The sequence below is a fragment of the Chionomys nivalis genome, chromosome 10 (assembly GCF_950005125.1).
Source record: "Chionomys nivalis chromosome 10, mChiNiv1.1, whole genome shotgun sequence".
Taxonomy (NCBI): Eukaryota; Metazoa; Chordata; class Mammalia; order Rodentia; family Cricetidae; genus Chionomys; species Chionomys nivalis.
In genome coordinates this window covers 37064870-37084050 of record NC_080095.1, presented here as the reverse complement: position 1 = coordinate 37084050, position 19181 = coordinate 37064870, and the positions used below count along the sequence as shown (strand labels likewise).

The 19181-nt window shown below is 45.3% G+C and overlaps 1 protein-coding gene across 33 annotated transcripts in view; it reads left to right on the top strand.

The window, feature by feature from the left end:
- Nrxn3 (neurexin 3) overlaps positions 1-19181 on the top strand; it is a 1560627-nt gene that overhangs the window by 62616 nt on the left and 1478830 nt on the right. For all 33 annotated transcript variants that reach the window (XR_009057835.1, XR_009057834.1, XM_057782568.1 and 30 more), the window contains exon 2: positions 6152-7532. Coding sequence is in view for 31 of the 33 variants with exons in the window: in XM_057782568.1 (XP_057638551.1) it covers positions 6824-7532 (709 nt within the window). In the remaining 2 variants the exon portion in view is untranslated. The remainder of the gene's footprint in view (positions 1-6151; positions 7533-19181) is intronic.

Below are 19181 nucleotides of genomic sequence, written 5' to 3'. Positions count from 1 at the left end.
TCTTCCTTCAAACACTTGAAAAAATGAGGACTGCCTGTGACCCGCTCTCTTACCTCAGTCTGCCTCTCAGGCAGGTTCCACTTTCTTTGCTTTCTGCTCTTCAGCCAGTTCCACATCTTAGTTAGTAAACCTCACTTCCCTCATACTGAGAGAAACTTGTCCAGCAGATTGGCTTCTGGCTCACATATTACTCTGGTGTATCTCTTCTGTGATAGATTAGGATTCCTGGCAGAACGGAAGTTATCCTAATATTAATTATTTTTATTTTATGTGTATGCGTCTGTGTGAGTGTGGGTATGCGGGTGATTGAGGAGGCCAGGGGAGGCTGCCAGAGTCCCTGGTGCTGGAGTTACAAGCGTTGTGAGTCATCTGAATTGGATACTGGGAACAGACTTGGGTTTAATGGAAGAGCAGGAAGGGCTCCAAGCACTCAGTCATCTCTCCATTCACCACTTCTTGTCTTTTTATGGGAATTACTTTTAAAGTAAATAACAATAATAATAACAATAATGTTAAAGTTCAAGGCTAAAGGAAAGTTTCTTTTCTTTTTCTATGTCTGTCACCTTTTCCAGTGTTAACACTTGCTTTTCTGTGAGTCCATTTGACAGATTAGAGTTGAGAGCCTCGGGGACTCTTGTCCCTTCCCTGATATGAAGGGGAAGCAGAGGCATTTCTAAAATGGAGTAACTTGGTGTGTGTGTGTGTCTAGAAGTAGTTCAGCAGGTAGATGTAACAGTAGAAGGTTGAGAGACTTTCTCAAACATGACAAATTAAGGAAGGGAGGACCAGCATGTGAATGGACTGAGCGGCAGAGAGACAGGGGCAGGTGTGGAGCCCGGTGGATCGATATTGGTTCATGCTTTCCTGGATCAGAGATGGGCTTTATCCTGGAAAGTGTAAGGAGTCCCTGCCCCCAAGCAGAAAGCAGCAATAGCTTTCTTTAAAACCCTTTCCTCCCCCCACACAAACATTACACACATGAACATCACACATACACATGTATACGGGTGTGCACACACATGGGCATGCATGCACACAAATAGACCCCCACAAAACATAAACAAAATGAATCCCCCAAAACAAAAGAAACAAAAGCAAACCTCTTTTCTAGGTAACATAGGAAAGTGGATAGATTAGCATATAGTATGTTGGAGGCAGTATGTATAGTGCATGCTTTTTATTGACATATGCAGGTAGAAAGGCACATGCCTCAGAAGGCAGTGCTCTGTCTGAGTTTGCACACACTAAGCACACTGCAGCATCTGTCAGATCCTGAAATGAATTCTGACACCTTTTCTCCTCTTTTCTCATCAGTAACCACTGATCTCATGTTTGATAGCGTAGAATAAACATTTTTGCTTCTTTTCTAGTTTGTATAAACAAAATATGGGCCTTGTACTTGTTTCAACATTATGCATATAAGATTCATCCATTCATTCATCCGTCTAGAAATGAAGACTAGTCGCCTTCAAGTTTGAACAGTGTTTTGCCTGTATAAATTAAAATTTATATGTACTCTCTGCTACAGATAGAAGTGTGGCGGTCTTCTCCTATGGAGAATAAGGCCACGAGCTTTCTCAGATGTCTTTGAACATATCTACTTAGTAGGGACATGAAGTTAGGAGGATTGAAAAATGTTCAGCTTTATTACACGTATCATCACAGTTTTTCAAAGCTGTGCATATACAGCTTTACAATTGGTAGAGTTCAAAATTAAGTTATTGGGTAAATACTATCAACCCCTTCCCTCTCTTGGACACACAAAGACTTAAAGGAGTTGCCCAGTGTTAGGTGCCTCTAATCATGTGAATCTGGGTTAAGGTACAGCTCTGCCTGACTCAGAAGTTCATGTTCTTCATTATTCTCTATACTGCTTTCAGGTCTTAGACTGAATTTGTGCCTTGACTCTCATTGCCTGCAGCAGGGCCTTACTTATGTATTGAAGTATGTATAGTGTCAGGGGTAGGGGTAGTTGTGGTTTAGTTGAAGGAGTTTATTTCTGAGACTATTGAGTAAGAATAAACCTCCATCTGCCTTCAAAGTGAGAGAAACAGCCTGTTGAGTCCTATGCCTTTGTCCAAGATCATGGGCGATGGGGATCCAGAGCCTTATTTCAGGGAGAGGACAGGATGTGAGTCTCAAACCACAGAAAGTTTCTTCAGATACAGATGGGGTAGTATGAATGGAAGCTTTTGTTAAGTTGCCAAATACAGAACTTTTGATAGCCCAGTATTAACAGAATAGTATTTTTCAGGACCCCTGGTCTTGCCTCATTTCAAAGCTAGTTTGGTTTATGTAAAGAAAGCGCTAGGACCCACTCCTCTTTAGGCCTCATTAGATCTATATTTTCAGACAATGACACTAGAAATCTGCCTTTATGCCTCTTTTAGCTCTTACTTTTCTTTGCTGTTTTCATTCATAGACAAGGTTATCTTTAATAATAAGAGTGGTATTTGTCACTATATATTGACTTTGAGAGTTTAATTAAATGGTAGAAAGACAAAGAGGGTCATGTCCCCAATAATTCCAATTAAAGTTCCCCCATTAACTCTAATTTGACTCAGTTTGGATGGCAGACTTATCTCCAAACTATTTACTGTGAGCAAGAGACTGAAATGCTCTAACGGGCTAGCCTGGATTGTGTGATCTGAGATTAAAATGAATCTCATTGGAATGATATAAACTGAGATTGGTGGTTTAAATCTTTCACCTGTGGAATGAAAGGTGTAGCAACTGAGGATCAGAACCAACATAAAGTCCCTAGATAGCCTCTGCAGTCCTAGTAAGGGGTCTAAGAAGCAGTTAAGAAGGTTCTAGACTCTACGGGAAAGATTGAAATACCTGGGCATTGTAGGGCTGGGTAGAGGATGGACATCACCATGCCTTCCCAGCCATTCGAGTTCTAGACACTGTCATAGCTCTTGAATCTGTTTCAAGCTCAACTAAACCCCCATGCCCTTGGAGAAGGGAAGGAGTGGGTGGGGAGGGCAAATGGCAGCCAAATCTTCTAAACCATCCTTGTGGCGAATAGCCCACATGTCAGAGTTGTGTGAGGTCTCCCTTGCATCCTAAGCAGCCGAAATATGAGACATTTGCAAAGATGTTCACCCAACATAAAAACTGTGCCATTCGATAATTATGTAAATTAGCTGGCAATTAGATAATGCCACTCACTTTCCCTCTCTTGCTTGGTTCCCACACAGCAGATAAGTGTGTGGAGCGTCAGTATCACCCTCAACCTTCCTTGTGGGCTCTGGAGCCAACCACCTGGTCCCCAGCTGCCTGTGCTGACATGTGGCTCAGGGGTGGGTGGCCATGAACTGACTGGGTGATGAAGGTTCTGGTTTTCTTGGTCTCATTTCTTGAGGGAACAGAATTTCTTCAGAGGCATGTTCTGCTAGATGGCTGAAGAAAGCTAAAGGGTAATTGCTGACAGCAGCTGGCTAGAGGCTTTGGATACCTAACACAAGGTCATAGATAGCTTTTGGACATTTGGGAAAATTCCCAAAGGCCATGTATGGTAATGTCCCCAGTTCAAGAAAGAAACATGAGAGCTTTAGGAGAGAATGTGGACAGTCAATAATGTGTCGAGTCTTGAGGGATGTTGGTGTCTCCAATGCTAATCTGATTGAGAAGGAAGGATAAGAGTCTGAAGGCTGAGGCTCATCTACATAGATTAGTATGGTCACCACAAAGTAGGATGGGTAAATTCCCACAGTCCTCTTTCATAGGTGTGTGCGACTGGACATTTTTGTTCTTCATTCATTCACGGGTTCCCACAGACAATTAGGCAGGTGTTATTTTATCTTCCAGAACCACTTGGGGTTGGCATCTTGAAAAGTTGGGGGAGTACTCAGGAGTGTTGTCTTTGTATACAGTGATGCCATGCTGAAGCCTCTGCATGGAATAGAAGTCAAGAACCTTAGAGCTGCTCTTGAACTCTGTTTTATGGTTTATTCTTTGCTAGACGTTTCACCGCTTCTGTTCTATGATAGTGTTCTATGGTCAAGCTGTTCTTTTCCCAGTCCCCAGGGTGTTCACAACATACAATCTGGTTTCTAGTATGATTTACTGTCTCTGAAGTACACTTGTCCTCCACTGGTCCTGTTGCCTTTGTGTGCAGAAGAGTGTCTTATGCTACCCTAACCCAGTGGTGCCTGAAATGAGCTAGAGTTAGGTAGACTGGAGTTTCTTCTCTCATGAAGAATGCTGCCTTTTGACTTGGTTGGCATATCTCATTCAACACATTGGCCACATTCTTAGGAACTGTCAAATCTCCCACCTTTACTTCTTGTTACCCACTTTAGGCCTCATACCTCCCACCCACTCCACTCCAACAGTCCCAGCCTGTGCTAGACTCAAGACTTGTGCATTGATTATTATTCTGGAATGTTATCCCTGAATATTTGTATGGCTAAATTTCATCTTGTCACAGACAAGATGTTTATGATATTGGCATAGAACTGTGATGTGAATATAGTTGACTTTGTGTTACCAGAGTGACATTAATAAGCATACACACAAAGAAATCCTGAATTCTCGGTGGTTGGCAAACACCTCTTCAAGTCAGCATCAATATATTCCTATGTCCACATCCTCAAGCCTATGGGGATACCCATGCCACACTCCAGGAAACACTACTTGGGTAAAATCCTTTCATAAGACCAAGAATTTTCTGATGACAGATTTGATCAGGCTCTTGTGGACACAGATTGTCCCTGCTTAAAGGGATGGCATCTTCCTCTTCAAAGAGGGGAACTGTCTAACTTTTCTGATGTTATTAGTTAAATAGAATTAACCGCAATGCTCTCACAGAGAGCCACTGTGAATTATCAAATGCGACAAGGAGTAAGCCAGTACTTGCACAGTCCTTAGCCATTACACTGACTCCTTTATCTGAACAGAGAAATAACCAGCTTGGTTAGGTAGATCAGCAGCTTCTTTCAGGAACCAGGTCCCAAGTTCAATGGATATTGCTGCCTTTCTAGTCATAATCAATAATTCACTCTGTCTATGGGCACTTCTTAGCTATTCTTAATTTTTCTCAATATCGTAATGTATACATTACCTCTCTCTCTCTCTGTTTCTTACACACACACACACACACACACACACACACACACACACACACACCTCATCTACCCATTCCTTCTCATTTTGGAAATAAGAAAGAAACCACCGATATATATTGACCCCTTACTATGTACAAAGTTTATGCTGGGACCACACTACACAGACCTCACTAATTTTTCTCTCCATCTTGGAAATAGGGCTATTATTTTATTTACTTTTCAAATTATTAAGTAGAAATGAAAATAGGCTAGGAATATTGTTTTATATTTTATGTACAGGAACTAGAATCCAAACTCAGCCTTTCAAATTTTTTTATCTTAAAGTTTGTTTTTTAAAGAAGGTTCCCCTAATATTTGTTAAGACAAGTAGGCTGTTTTGCTTACTGATTTACTTCCCCTGATTTTCATGTATATATTTTTTTTCTGAAATATAAAGTCTTAGGCCTCTTCTACGTAAGTTGAAACTTGAAAATTGAAAAAGAAAAAGGTTTTAATATATAAATAAGTAAACCTTACATAAGGGAATGTTTCAAAATGTTAATATTTCAATTTTGGCTATTTCAAAACAGTGTGCTGATATAGCTTTGGGGAATTTGCATGATATTTGCATTTTACAACTGGAAAAACTAAGTGTGTTGTTAGGAGCTAGGCTCAGGGTCTTGCCCTGGTTACAGGAGAACTGGGTCCTTGTCTTGTGTGAAGAACCTAGCATTGAAGGAGTCTCTAGAATTGCCTGGTTGGCATCTATACTCCATCCATCTTTGTACCTTGGGATGTTGGTGCCTTGGGATGTTGGTGTCTTGGAATGTTGGTGCCTTGGGATGTTGGTGTCTTGGGATGTTGGTACCTTGGGATGTTGGTGTCTTGGGATGTTGGTGTCTTGGACTGTTGATGCCTTGGGATGTTGGTGCCTTGGAATGTTGGTGCCTTGGGATGTTGGTGCCTTGGGATGTTGGTACATTGGGATGTTGGTGCCTTGGGATGTTGGTACCTTGGGATGTTGGTGCCTTGGGATGTTGGTGCTTTGGGATGATGGTGCTTAGCCCTAATCTTACTCCCTTCTCTCCCTTCCCCAACAGGTCTTTTCTCTGGAGTCCTGGGAGCTGTGCTATGGGCAACGCTGCCTCTAATCAGCACCATGAAGCCTGACACTGTTTCTGCTCTGCTCTGGGCCCCACTCTGCCTGAGTACTCAGTTGCTTGTGGTTCCCCTTCCCAGAGCCTACTTCTGCTAGACAATAGAACCTTAACACTGGTCCTTTGCTTGGGCCTACCTTACACCTGGCTCACTTCACTGTTTCTTCCTCCTCCGCAATTGCCTGGGGCTCTAGCCCTGATCTTGGGCTCCCTGGCTAGGACATTTGACAGAAGAAACACACCACTGAAGGCTTGTTCCTACCCTGAGCTCCTTCTCCTCCTTGAATCAAGGCCTCCGGATCCACCTGGATAGCTGAGATCTTTTCTTGGAGAAAGATACTTCTTCCTCACCCCTGCTCCTGGTTTGCCCTACCCAACATCCCCTTTCTGTTTCTTCTGCCTCTTTATTGGATTTCTTGCCTGTGTGCCTATCTTGGGCTGTGTTGTTGCCTTTTTCCTCCTTCCTCACCCTCCAAACACTCCTGAGTGTACGCTTCTTGTGTGCTCTCCGTGCACCGCCTTGTCTTTCTATCACCAAAACCTACCCCCTGCCTCCCACCCCTAGGACTGTTCCCTGGCCAGTCTATTCCTCTGTGCTCTGGCCCAGCCGCCACAATGAGCTTTACTCTCCACTCGGTCTTCTTCACCCTGAAGGTGAGCATCTTTCTGGGCTCCCTGGTTGGGCTCTGCCTGGGTCTGGAGTTCATGGGTCTCCCCAACCAGTGGGCCCGCTACCTGCGCTGGGATGCAAGCACACGCAGTGACCTGAGCTTCCAGTTCAAAACCAACGTATCCACTGGGCTGCTCCTGTATCTGGATGATGGTGGTGTCTGTGACTTCCTCTGCCTCTCTCTGGTGGATGGCCGAGTTCAGCTCCGCTTTAGCATGGACTGCGCTGAGACAGCCGTGTTGTCCAACAAGCAGGTGAACGACAGCAGCTGGCACTTCCTCATGGTGAGCCGTGACCGCCTGCGCACTGGGCTGGTGATTGATGACGAGGGCCAGTCTGGGGAGCTACAACCTCAGAGGCCCTACATGGATGTGGTCAGCGACTTGTTCATCGGTGGCGTCCCTGCTGACATCCGACCTTCTGCCCTGACCCTCGACGGAGTACAGAACATGCCTGGCTTTAAGGGATTAATGCTGGATCTCAAGTATGGCAACTCAGAGCCGCGGCTTCTGGGGAGCCAGGGTGTCCAGTTAGAAGCAGAGGGACCCTGTGGTGAGCGTCCCTGTGAAAATGGTGGGATCTGCTTCCTCCTGGATGGCCATCCCACCTGTGACTGTTCCACCACTGGCTATGGCGGCACACTCTGCTCAGAAGGTAAGACCCTCCCACAACCCCAACTTCCTCTCCCACTATAGATCTTCCTACTGAGTGGTTAGGTGAAGGCGGGAGGGCTGTATAGAAACCAGCTCTATGTGCAAGTGCAGTTTCAGCTGTATGCTATATAATTGGGCCTCCTTCTCCAAGGAGGTGGTAGAAACTCATCTCCTTGCTCTCAGTCGGGAAAACACAAGATCTCAGCAGGAAGGGAAAGCAGGCTACTCAACCGTGTCCTGACTCAATTCAAAGGCCTAGACGGAGTAGACTGCAGAGTCTGGATACAGCTCAGCGAGATTAGTTACAGAATGAGAAAGAAGAGAGTGATTGCCAAGGTGGCTGTCTCCGCCGCTCCTGACTCTTGGAGACTTGGACTCCTGTGGGTGGATGGGAAAAGTCCTTATCACATCTTCCTCATTAGTTAGGCTAAGCAGTGCCTGTGCAGAGAATGGAGACGGGTGGGCTGTAGGCTCTGTGCAGGGCCCCCGTTACAATTCAGTCTTGTTATGCCACCCCTTAGCCCACGAAAGGCACCTCGAAGGCAGTCAGGGAATCATTTGAGAGCCTTCTGTCCTTGTTCTAGCAATGAGATTATTTCTTTAGAAACGGTTTCCTTTCCTGAGTGCTCCATATGCTGAGGTATGTGTGAAGAGCCATGGGTCTGCATTGGAGCCCTGTCCAGTGGAATCCCGCAAATTACAGTACAAAACTGCCTACGTATAACTGCAACTTGAGATAGAGAGTAAGGGATGGAGAGAAAAAGGAATGGAGAGAAGGGAAGAAGAAAAGAGCGTGACTGGGGAGAGAGAGAGAGAGAGAGAGAGAGAGAGAGAGAGAGAGAGAGAGACTTCTGTTTGGTATTTCAATGTGACAAACACAAATAAAATATAAACCCTGACCCGCTGCACTCACTGCAGGCTTAGATCGCTGAGGTGATCAAGCGTATGAGAATTAGTAAGACAAGAGTGTATCCCGAGAGAGTGGGGATGTGGAGGACACACAATGAGTGGCCCTCATTCTTGAGATGTTTTGTGTTGTCAACCCATTGGGCCCCTTTGTGGAGGTGGTGGCATTCTTTAAGGAAGATCAGTGGTTCTCATCCCCATCTGAACATTGAGATCCCCTTGGGGGAACTGAGAAACTTTCAAGTCATACACAGGCATGTTAGACCAGCATTTCTGGTGGGGGTGGGGTGGGATCCCAGTAACCCTGTTTTTAAGGCTTCTCATATGATCCCTACGTACAATCAAGGGGAAGAATCTCTTGGCACAGGATCAAAGAGGTTAGAGTAATGTAAGAAATTAGGGTCTCTCTTTGGGTTGTTGGTCTCATTAATAAAAGAATTTAAGAATGAGCTCAAGTGGAAAGTTGAGGAAGTTTTTATTAGATTAAAAACCAAACAAACAAATGTCAGCTGAGCTGCAAATCCCTGCAGCTTCCCAGTGGCAGAGGGGGAGGAAATAAACCTTGCCCTTCGGGATTATCTGGCATGGAGGTCAACCACACAGTGAACAAGCAGCCATGTGGTAGGGAGGGGAGTTTTCAAGAAAGAATAAGGAAGTGCAAAATGCCAGAGGAAGCATACTTAGGCTAGGACTAGGATCTGAAATAGAAAGGGGGAGAGATGTGTGTCTGAAGTCCTCGGAAAGGTTCACAGACCCAGCCCGACCTCATAGTGGCTCCTGGGGGCTGCTCTCAGGGCTCCTCTAGGAAGGACGATTGTCTCATGAAAGAAATGATTATTCCAGTTAATGGTGAGCCTGCCTTCCAGGGGTGATCCTGCCTCTCTGAAGGGTGGTCTCTTAGTCATATCATTGACTTGCCCAACCGGAATAGCCGGCCTCAATCCAGGACAGAAACTTCATTCTCTTGACCAGGAGGGAACAGTTTTCCCTCACTGGGCTGTTGCTGCTGTGGCAAGAGAGTGGAACCCAGTAAGTATCATGTTCCTCCCTTTGTTCAGGTAAGGGTCTACTTTGGGATTTGTTTTTGACATTATATTTGTGGGTGTTCCTAAAACATTTTGGGAATGGTCCATACTGTATAAAACAGGTTATGTTTGATGTAAAATTTTACATACTAGGAGCTGTATTAAAAGGGTTTTTTGTTTTAAGTTAAAACTAAGTTTATTTTACAGGTGGAGCATGTTGGAGACTGACATGTTGGGAGCTGGGTAGGAGGCCCCATTGCAGGTTGTGCATGGGTTCCTGTGCAAATATTTCCCCACTATTCTGCTTCTGTCCTCTACCAGGCCAGCGTTCACATTCCCCTTCTTGTGACTGGACCTTCGATAAAGGAGATGCTGGAATACACATTATCCTTTTAGGCCCCCACACATATCCCACCTGAGGTCCCCAGACCACTTGCTTCACAAGATAGTTATGGAAAGGGTTCAACACATCTGTAGATGATAATGTCATGCTGTAGTGTTAAAGGGTGGGGCATCCTTGTAGGCTTCGACTTTTTCTCGTTGAACTCATAGGAGAGAAAATTGGTGAAGAGGACCAGTGTTGACTTCAGCACATAAAACCATGCTGTTGGAATATTAAAAGGCTTCTTGCAAGCAGGTGCCTTCCGGAACTGACTGATGCTCCAAAGCTTCTTGGCATTGGAGAATGTTCTGCCGGAAGACGCTGACACGATCACTTGTTTTCTCATTTGCCCGGAGGATCTGTTCTGCTCTCAGAACTTATATTGCAAGCTAGAATTCTTCCTTTTGAGGGACCAGGGCGTCTGCAAGTGTGTTAACTTGCTGGTTCTTTATAATTGCCTCTCTCTCTCTCTCTCTCTCTCTCTCTCTCTCTCTCTCTCTCTGAGTGTGTGTGTGTTTCAAAAGAATTCATTTCCTCCAGGCAGGTTTGGATCAGCACTTTCAGCAGGAAGAATCAACACTGTATGTATATATATATGTGTGTGTGTATTTGTATATATATATATATATATATATATATACATATGTATGTATAAATTTTCCTTTCTCTCTTTATTTTTGTATGTTATTTAGTCCTCAGTGGAATTTCTTCAGAATAGATTTTTGAATGGAGTTGATTTTTTTAATGCTTACATGCAATTTGTATATTTTAATAATTGTCCTTTGCAAGGTTCAGATTTCTTCTTTTGGACAGTAAGAAGCAGAGCAAATAGACTCTGTGATAACTCACATCTAGCTAGCCTGAAAACAGACTGACTCAAATGTTTTGGTGAACACAGACATCAGGGAGGTAACGGGATTTACTGTGGATGGTTCGAAGCTCGCTGATCCCAGTAATTGTTTTCATGTCTGATCAGTCACAATATTACGTTGCAGACGGTCACAAACTCATGTTGCCTCCACACATTGTGAAATTTTGGGTTGTAAGCATAAACACTCACTTGTAAAATATGGAGGGGGAGAAATCAGAGCAGTTTCTAAGCATTGAGAAGACACGTATACAACATGGTAAAGAGCCAAAACTAAGGCCTGTCATTTCTCTAGGGGGAGTGTGAAGCGGGCAGGGCATATGTAACCACACCTCTCTTCTCATCAGATCACACACACACCACAGAAAAGAAATCAGGGTGCTTTCCCACAGTACTGGGGCCTTTGTATTACGCACCCAATTGTCCCAGTTTGCTGATGGACCCTGACATTTGATCATGTGAGGGTCTGTTTTGTACTTTACCAGTTCTGAAAGCAGGGGGCCCTGGGTAGGTTCCTGCAGCTTCCTGTGGCTTACTAGGGGCCTGTTGGAGATGTCCTTTGTAATCCATCTGTTTGTGCCATGACCTCTCTGGCTCTATGTGCCTCAGTGGCTCCAGAATGTGTCCATCCTGCACCCCAGAAAGAACACACAGTTGCACCCATCTCTTTGTATGTTCTATTCTAATTCCATCTGAGAAGAGGAGAAGACAACAGAGATAGGTGATGTGGGGGACCTGGGCCTGAGGGAAAGGGGTAGTGGGAACACTGTCTTCTTTTTGGGGTGAAGGATTGTAAGCTCTGGCAGCAAACAGACCTCTGACCTCAGGAACACCAGAGCAGCTCATGTCCTCATTGCTAGTCACACCGAGCATTATGGCACACAGTGAATGTGTAGAGAAGAGGTTTCAGGCTCTTACTTCTAGAGGTAGTATGTTTATAAACAACAACAACAAAAAAATGCTCTGCTTCTCAACCAGTAAGTGGCCATGAGGACAGAAGAAGGGCATATAAGACACACCAGTTTTAAAACGATGACTGTGGTCTGGAAATTAGGGAGGGTATGGTCCAGCGCTCTCCCCGGTTCCCTTGGCTAGTTCAGTCCTCTGACCCGAGCCTTGAAGCTCGGTGTCCCCAGCTTCCTCTAAGGACAAGTTTCCTCACAGGCTATGGAAAATCTGTCATTACCTCGAAATCAGTTGAGATGATTATTTTTGAAGTATTCTTAGTTATGAAAGTACACGCTCTGAATTTCTCAGCAACTTCAGAGTTGTGAAGCTTCGATTCACTGCCAAGGCACATAAAGCTAGGTCCCAGTTTCCCTGAAGACTTCATTTAACATGTAGTCAGCCTGCTGCAGGGAGGACGGGGCCGAGGAACAATGGAGAAGGTTTGGGCTGACGTATTCCCTTGAATGACTCTCATGCCATGGTGCTTATCTATGTCACATCCCATTTGGTTGACTGGTGTCTCATTACTGCCCTGTGGTCTTTGTATGTTTTCCAGAAAGCAAATTTCAATGACTTTTCCTTTCAAAACCAGAGAATGGCATCCATCCAGAGGAGATTGCTTACTCTTAAGCTTTTACTGAGGGTCTCAGCCCATTGTTAAGGTACCAGGGATGTCTCAGTTGGAACCTCTGTTGGAGTAAATCATAGCCATCTCCACTCCTTTTCCCGAGTGTAAACCATCCTGCAATTGTAACGTGGCATCTGTGTCAACTCTTAAGGTCTCGGAAGCCTGGGAACAGGGACGGACGTGGTGACCAATCAGAGGAAAAGAGTCGGTTCCCTTTCTGACATTTCTCTGTGGCGTGGAGAAGGTAGAAAAGCAGAAAGATCTTACAATGGACACAGAGGAGGGCCTGTGCTTAGAGCCCTGACTTCCCACCTAGTATGCAGGCTTGTGGGATCAGCCCCTGCTCTCCCCAGCCCCGCCAGCCAGTCAGCCAAGCCAGCCAGCCAGCAGGGGCTGTCGCTAAACGGAGCTTGAATAGGGGTCTGATTGCTCCTTTTCCCTCCTTTCCTCCTGATTACCAAGTGAGATTTCCTGGGTATGCTGTATACTAAATGGCAGAACAGCCGCCTGCTACTTGCTCCAATTATCTCTCTTTTAACTGCTGAGGGAAGAACAATTTTTCTAATCTCCCCCCCTCCCATAACATCCCTGCCTCCTCCCTTAAAGAAGTAAGACCCTCTTTCCTTGTTCCCCTGTCAGTAGGCTGAGAGCAGCCTTTTTTTCCTTTGCAGAGGCCGAATACCAGCTGCAAGCTGAAAAGGAGGGGCGGTGGGCAGTGGGGAGTGATTTGGTCCACATTCAGCGAGGTTGAGGGTCAGGCAGGCATTGTGCCAGGAGCCTCGGAGTGGCACGTGAACTTGAATTTGCATTTGGTAATGAGATGCCACAGGCCCCAGAACTGGGGGCTAATTATTTTCAAGACCCTATCTCCCTTTGCAGGCTTCCCTGGAAAAGATGCTTTCTAGTTCCTGGGGCAGCTGCCCATCAGCTGAGTCCCCCCCTCTCCTTCCTTAACAAGGAGGAGAGGTGGGGGTGCAGGCTGCGCTCGGGGGATGGGATGAGAATGTACACATGCCCTCCGGTCACTGGATTGCCCCTATAATCGCTAGCTCTACAGTGTGGTCCACAGCAACGAGAACCCAGAGTCTGACAGAAGTGAGAAGTGTGCGGTGTGTCTCTGCCCAAGGTCAGCTGCCTTTTGTGGACAAAGTAATAATGGAGTTATTATTACCATTGCCATTGTAGAATATCACCACATACGTGACATTCTGCTGCATTCGTATTTATTTGCTCACCTACTCCCCACAATCCTGCGCGGCTGGTGTATTTGCAGATGAAGAAAGAAGGGCAGAGAAATTTGGAACTCCAGCAAAATTTAGTATCGTGGCTAAGAGTGTGATCCCAGGGACAAAAATAATCTGGACCGAAATCTTGTCCTGTCCATTTATAGACTGTGTGTCTTTGGATAACGTTTGTGAAGCTTCAATATCTTCGTTGGCAATAATCAATAACAACAGCCACTCCTAATAACCACAGAGCATTTGCCTGATACCCATATGGGAGTTACGACTGCTTTGTGTGCAGACACCCTCAAAACTGCTCTTGATACACAGCTATAGTTCTAGCTTGTAGGTAGGGAAAGCAAGAGGCAGGGGGTTAAATAATCTGTCTACGATTTGCAGACAAAAGGCAAACATGGGATTGGTACCTAGACTCCCTTAGCTTTAGAGCCCACCCTCTTCACTGGGTTCTGTTATGGTCATAAGAAACCAGACATCAGAGATTTGGGGGACTTTGAATGAGATGAAGTGTAAAAAGCTATTTGCCTAGGCTTTGGGATGCCTGGCCTGTGTAAGAACAGTGCCCATCTGTGAGGCCCCACAGAGGTTTTGAGGCATTTGTTTGAGCTTTGCCCAGCCCCACCATTTTCCTGTATCTCAGTCTTAAAGGTGGCGCTGCCTTCTCTCCAAATGGAGCACCCAGACCCCCCAACATGACATTTTACTCCCACTAAAGCTCCTCTCATTAACACAAATGGCCTGTGTCCCCATCATGCAATGGAGCATTGCCTCCCTGGGTGTCGAAGATAAGCAAAATGTCAAACTCCCGGTGCAGGAGGCTATCAGCTGGGCCAGTCCCAGGAGCCGTGCTGTTCCCAGCCAAGGGAAAGCAAGGGACAATATGACAGAGAGTGAAAACAGATGAAAATTAGCCCTTGGTTCCCACCCTCAAGACCCTGATTTGCAACGAAGTAACTGGAGACTGGACCCAGGGGTCTCTCGGCAGTCGGAGCACAAGGACAACAGCTGGAGGAACATCGCCGGAGGGGGACAGCCTCTTTAGGTTTACCATCAGCTTCCTAGGTACCAAGAGATGCCCATCATCCTCCCAGGGCTGGTGATAAATGGAGGTCCCCGGGTTCTTTTGTCAGACTCCTGCTTTCCTGCTGCCTCCTGTTTTCCTTCACACATGACACAACCAAACTCTTTTTTCTTCTCTTTTGCGTGTGTGTAGGAAGAGGGGCAGAATGACAGAAGCGGGTTTATGATGTTGAAATTAAGCCTTCACTAAATCTTAACTTTGCTTGAGCCTCTTATAAGATCCTAGACCTAGTTTTATATTTGCAAATGTTTCTTTTTTCTTAAGGACCCCCAAATATCATGGGCTTCAGGTACCACCTCTGTGCCCTAGCCCTGGTGGAGAAGATTCGTTGCTGTCCAGTGATAGCAATGTCACTCTGCGTGTGTGTGTGTGTGTGTGTGTGATTCCCTCCAACCAGTGCCTACACTTCATCACAGACACGTGTGCCCCTTTGTAACCAACAGAATTGGAAGAGCTATGGCTGGGGAGGGTGGGAGGAGGGAAGGTGTAGAGGAACATCCGTAGTAGAGGGGAGGAAGAGGGAGCTTCAAGAATATCCAGGGCTAATGGGAGAAATCGTTTGCAGATATTTGCTGCATCAGAGGAACAAGCTAGTCATTCCCCTGGGCTTTTCTAGCTGAACTGGGGCTCTTTGATTTGGTTAGCTCTCTGGGGACTGTGTTGCAGGTGACAGGCAGTGACTGGCAGAGGAGAAGGATGAGGTATGACTCCCCACGTCTGTCTTTTTGATCTAGTTGGAGAGCGACACTGCCAGTGGGTTGTCCTTAATGCTACTGCTCTCCAGGAATTGGTGTCTCTGGGTGACCTATTTAAAAGCGACATGGAGCCCCCTTTAAATGTGTCATTGTTTATGCCTGCTTTCAGGCCTTGACTTCTGTCTATGAGGTTCCTGACTGGTGTTTTTTCCAGCTCGTTCTCTCTCTCTCTCTCTCTCTCTCTCTCTCTCTCTCTCCCAGGAACCAATCCCTTTAAAAATAAATTGACCTCATAGTCATCCAACTGAAGTTCCTACATTTGTTCAGTGATAAACCTTGCTTTGCATCTAGTTCTAGCAATGATGACTGCTTTCAGCTTTTGTGGGGGATGGCCCTCTCCCAAGGAAAACACGGGCTTGGAAAGTGGCACTGATGACCAGAAAGGCAGGGCAAGAACTGCAGGACCATCCAGTCCCTACTGTGCAGGTTTTCCAATTGTGAAACACATTTAGGAGCTTTATTTAAATACACTGTGTATGTGCGTGCATGCACATGCGTGCCAGTGCAATTATGTGTGTGTTTGCATGCACACATGCATATACATGTGTGTACACATGTGTGGAAGCCAGAGGAAAACCTCAGTTATTGTTCCATTTTCCCAGCACTGTCTACCCACTCCCTTTGTTTTTAAAGGTAAGGTCTCTCTTACTAAGTAGGTGAGGGTAGCCAGCTAGTGAGCCTTCAAGAGTCACTTGTTTTCATGTCCTCAATGCACCCCACATTTACTTTTTCAAATAAGGGTTCTGGGAAGCAAACTCTAGTCCTCATGCTTGCAGGTACCGCCCCCAAGTACAGTGTCTTTGTAGCTAATGAAATGACAGGGGAGATTTTCCTTCAAGTGTCTTGGTGAGACTCTATTCATCGCTCTCTTGTCATTTTGCTTCCCATCTGCCAGTTTGGTCTTCCTGAAGTTGTCTGTGTGACAGGGTGACATCTACAGAAGAAAGGCTCTTCACAATCCTGTGACTGCTGGATGCACTGGGACTGGAGTCTCCGCCCCGGGAGACAGGGCAGTCCAGGCAACCCTAGACACTCCTGTGGGTGTGATGGGAAGGATACTGCCTGCAGCTCTGGAATGCAGAGAAAAGTGCACCCAGAGGGCACATGGCTTATTGACTTAATAAGTTGCTTTCAAATAAAAATGAGGACACCACTTGGGAGACGAGAGATAAGCTGGATAGCAGAGCTGAAATCTCTTGCTTGTGATCCAAGTGGCAAGAAAGGGGCCAGCCAGGCTGGGAGGTCAGTGAACGCTCAAGTTTTCTTCCTTCCGTGTCATTTTCTGAAGCTTCTTGCCACTCCAGATGGGGCTCTGCTTCTTGCGTATTTAGTCCCGAGGGGCTGAAGGAGTGGGGAAGAGTGGACTTGGAGACTGATGAGCCTCTGATCCGAGGCCTCCCAGAAAGGCTAATCCTCCTGCAGCATGTCTGCTCCATCTGGTCAGAGAAGACTTGGGTGCAGCTTGAACAGAGGTGATATGCACTAGGAAGGTGCTGGGAGCCTGCCTTCTTTTAGGGAGATAGACCGAAATCTGAGGGGGCTCTTGTACTGCAGAAGAAATCTAGGAGGCTAGAGGTGTGATCTTTGGGGGTGGGTTCTAATGTGTTTCTATGGCTTCTAGCTGGGATCTGTCCACGAAATCAAAGTTCATTTGCAAGGTGATGAGTTAAAGGCAATTTTAAGGCTGTATAGTTTTAACTACTTATTTCTAACTACTACCCTTCTGCCACCAGCAGGCTAGTCCCCTGTAGTCTCCTATAATGGTGAGGGCTTGGTGTTTTTTCAGGTTAGTTTAATGTTTCTGTGATTAGCTTAGAGTATCAGAGATTCCTGTCATTAGGACCCCCTGTGCTTCCAAGTCACATTGTCACTGTCCCATTCCATTTAAAGTGATTCTTTGTGAGCCATGGGGGGAAGAAAGATGAGCGTGAGGGTGACTGAGTCTTGACCCTTCTAGATGATTTTTCCTTGTGCGTGTACACCTGTGTGTATGTACATCTCTGTGTGTGTATACATGTGTACATGCTCACTTGTTTATGAAAGCCAGAGGTTAGCATTGGTATCTTCCACTACTGGTCTCCACCTTATTTTTTGAGACAAGGTCCTCTGCTGAACCTAGAATTCACTGACGTTGCAAGGCTACCCTCGCCAACAAGCCTTTGGGATCGTTCCCAGGGCTGGGAGTACAAACATGGACCACCATGTCTGGCTTTTTACTTGGGTGCTGGGAAATGGGACTTACAAGCTTGTCCTAATTTACTTAGTAAGCCATCTATCCCCACAGCCTGTTTGTGACTGATCTTAAATAATGTAGGAAAGACAGATCCAGCCCCATACCCCATACCATGCTTTCAGCCCTAATCCAAGCTACACTAGGTATCTCAGTTAAGTAGCTTTCTCTTCTGTGTTGTTCTGTGGTAAGCAGGTGATTTATGCTCCAGTCATTTTGTCCCCAGGGAGTTTGCACTGAGTAAGAGTCACAGTTAGCCCTCCCCAGGCTCTGTTATCTGTCTTCTTCCATCTCTCCAGGATGTGTTGTCTTCCTCTCTTCTCACCCAGGCTTTAGCATCTCTATTTCCAGTCTCCTAGAAATCCTGAATTGTTGGTCTACAAGGCGATGAGAAGTTCTGGAATGCAGTGAAGTAGAGGGAGAGGAAACCTGATTGGAATTTTTTTTCCAAGTTTGGGTAGTTTGGGTCTTATGTATCAAAAGTATGATGATTTTGCTATAAAACCTAGTAGGATGTTTTAGTTTTCTTTGTTGTTGCTGTTTTGTTTGTTCATTTTTTTTAAAGCTAAGAAGAGGAGATAAAGTAGTATAGGGTAGTATAGGTAGCCCTGGAGACTGGCCTTGGAACCATATGCCCTATTCAGGAATGTTTCCTATTCTGAAAGTTTGTGTGGCTATCCCATGTTCTTGGCACTGGTGGGCAGAAATCTCCCAGGGAATGACTTAGACTATGCTTGAAGTTGTTCCCATGTGGGTATAGACTGGAATCCAGTACACAAATTCTCTCCTGAACCTCAAAGAAGCAAGTCTAGCCTTGGCTCTTGGCTAAATCTATATCAGCTGACAGGATAACAAAGAAAAAAGAACAAAATCTCATAAATTTTATGATTTAAAATGGGTTGCATTAAGAAGATTTTATTTTATATGTATGAGTGTTTCTCCAGGCTGGATGTTTATGTACCACATATGTGCCCGGTAGTGGCAGAAGAGGGCTTTGGATCTTGTGGAACTAGAGTTATGGATGGTTGGAGCCACTGTGTAGGTGCTGGGAACCAAACCTGGGTCTTCTGCAAGGGCATCAAGTGCTCTCAATCACTGAGCCATCTTCTTATCCCCAAACAGTTATGAATTTGAAATACCCAGGCTTCATGAACCACACACATCTGTTGGGAAGTGGGTGTGACCATCTCAACAATGACAATATCTAAGAGTTGACGTGTGTTTAGGATTGGGGGATTTTAGTGCTGTGGGAAGTTTATAATGTGCTCATTCCAATTTTTAACCTTGAGTTAAGCAGAGCAGGGCTATTTTCCCCCATGTACATAACCAAAGGCTATGTTTTAATGTGTCTGTTGGCTCTCTTTGACTTTCCTACCCTTAATGTGCATTGTGATTGCTTGGCTGGGTTTTCCCATTTTTGTTACAGAGGTGTATGTGAGGATAGACTCTCATTGGGAACTATAAAGCATGAAGCTAAGTAAAGGAGATTATTCCTTTTCCTTTGACATATATATATATATATATATATATATATATATACAGAATTTTATGTATCATGTCTGATACAAAGAAGACAATAAGAATTT